The 1,375-nt window shown below is 35.8% G+C and overlaps 1 protein-coding gene across 1 annotated transcript; it reads right to left on the bottom strand.

Moving 5' to 3' along the window:
• Positions 1–513: 513 nt before the first annotated feature.
• Positions 514–1,135, bottom strand: LOC124165043. The gene is made up of 3 exons (XM_046542282.1): positions 1,041–1,135; positions 877–918; positions 514–803 (listed from the first exon to the last, which is right to left on the bottom strand). Exons 1-3 carry the CDS (start codon positions 1,078–1,080, stop codon positions 514–516), a joined length of 372 nt encoding a protein of 123 aa, XP_046398238.1. The 5' UTR covers positions 1,081–1,135.
• Between the last annotated feature and the right edge of the window lie 240 nt (positions 1,136–1,375).

Genomic DNA, 1,375 nt, shown 5'->3' with positions numbered 1-1,375 from the left:
GCAGTTGGAAATTGATAACCCTCCTCAATCATCAAAGCTTTTCATGTTCCAATTAATTAAAAGTCCTGACTACACAATGGAAAACTACCCTTGAAATGTTAGCATTGATGGAGAATATCATTGGAGGGAATCCCAAAAGATCAAAATTTTCAGGAAGATTGTGGTTATTAAGGGCCATATTCATTCCAGTGATATCCTTTCATGGCCATCATTCCTGATATTTTGAATGATACATACCTTTCAAAATTCGTATTATGTTTGAAAACTTTTTGAAAGAAACCTTGCCATTTTTTCCTGCCCAGTTTAATTGCGAGGCAACTGCATTAGTCAAAACTTTTACTAAGTTTTTTCTAACGAAATCTCCAATAAACTTAGTTTTCGTTCCCTTGAAATCCGCTACCTAAATTGGGAAAAAAAACTTACAAATTTAAAAACATATGAATGCTCAAATCACTATGCCTAAGGATTGTAATTTATTCAATACATATCATAATGTTTATCTTGCACTGTCAATTATATTTTACCATGAAGTATTGAATAATAATGACAGCTTACCATGAAATCTTGGAACATTTTGTCCCTACCAAGATATGCATCTAAAGTCTCCAGTTCCAATAAACTATTTATCGGCAATTCCAACGGTACTGTAAAGCCTTCAGAAACCCCTGCCTTTAAATTTCCATTTGAGAGAAGATTTATAATTTTTTCTTGGTTTTTTAATATGGTTTCATTTTCGGCTTTCTGGTTGGCATTCTCTACTTCCTGCCACACCCTGAATTCATTGAACATGGATACAGTGACATCTGCAAAGAAAAATTTTTGTTGAAAACAGCAAGCCATCAGACAAATATCTTCAAATATAAGCTTACTACTTACATTTCAAAGAATCATCTCCAACCCTATTATCCGTCAGTGCACCTACAAGAATAATTGAAAGCGAAAAGTTATTACTTAAAATGAAATGATCAACTCCAAAGGCCAAAAATATGCACAAACATTGAAGAATAAATTTTGAAACTAAAGCACTTCCATATCATTACCCTGAGAGGAGATGCCATGTCCCACTGGAGGCTGTGACATGCCGTGACTATTTGTTGATTCTCCATCACCACTGCGTACCTCCTCCACAGGACTCTCTGTTCTCACTGAAACCAAAGGTGCAATTACATTACTGTTCCATTATATACACTAAGGGCCGGTTTTATAATGTCTGGTTAAACCTCACGTTAAGTTGACGTGGAGATTACGGTAACGTGGAGTTTAACGAGAGGTTGTGTTTTATAAAGCAAATCCTACCGCCGGTTGGCTGATGGGAACTTTAACGAGAGGAAAGCGCAGCTACTGTAATTCTCATACCAACAATTGATCGCGAAAA

Source organism: Ischnura elegans, chromosome 9 (assembly GCF_921293095.1).
Source record: "Ischnura elegans chromosome 9, ioIscEleg1.1, whole genome shotgun sequence".
NCBI lineage: Eukaryota > Metazoa > Arthropoda > Insecta > Odonata > Coenagrionidae > Ischnura > Ischnura elegans.
The sequence above is the reverse complement of the archived record's forward strand: the minus strand, read 5'-3'. Positions and strand labels throughout refer to the sequence as shown.

What these genes read in the sequence shown, in the direction of transcription:
- LOC124165043 (XM_046542282.1), bottom strand. Translation starts at nt 1,080, where the DNA reads ATGTCACAGCCTCCAGTGGGACATGGCATCTCCTCTCAGG. An exon ending in ACATGGCATCTCCTCTCAGG is followed by an intron (nt 919 to 1,040) that starts GTAATGATATGG and finishes TTATTCTTGTAG; the next exon opens with GTGCACTGACGGATAATAGG. An exon ending in TGGAGATGATTCTTTGAAAT is followed by an intron (nt 804 to 876) that starts GTAAGTAGTAAG and finishes TTTTCTTTGCAG; the next exon opens with ATGTCACTGTATCCATGTTC.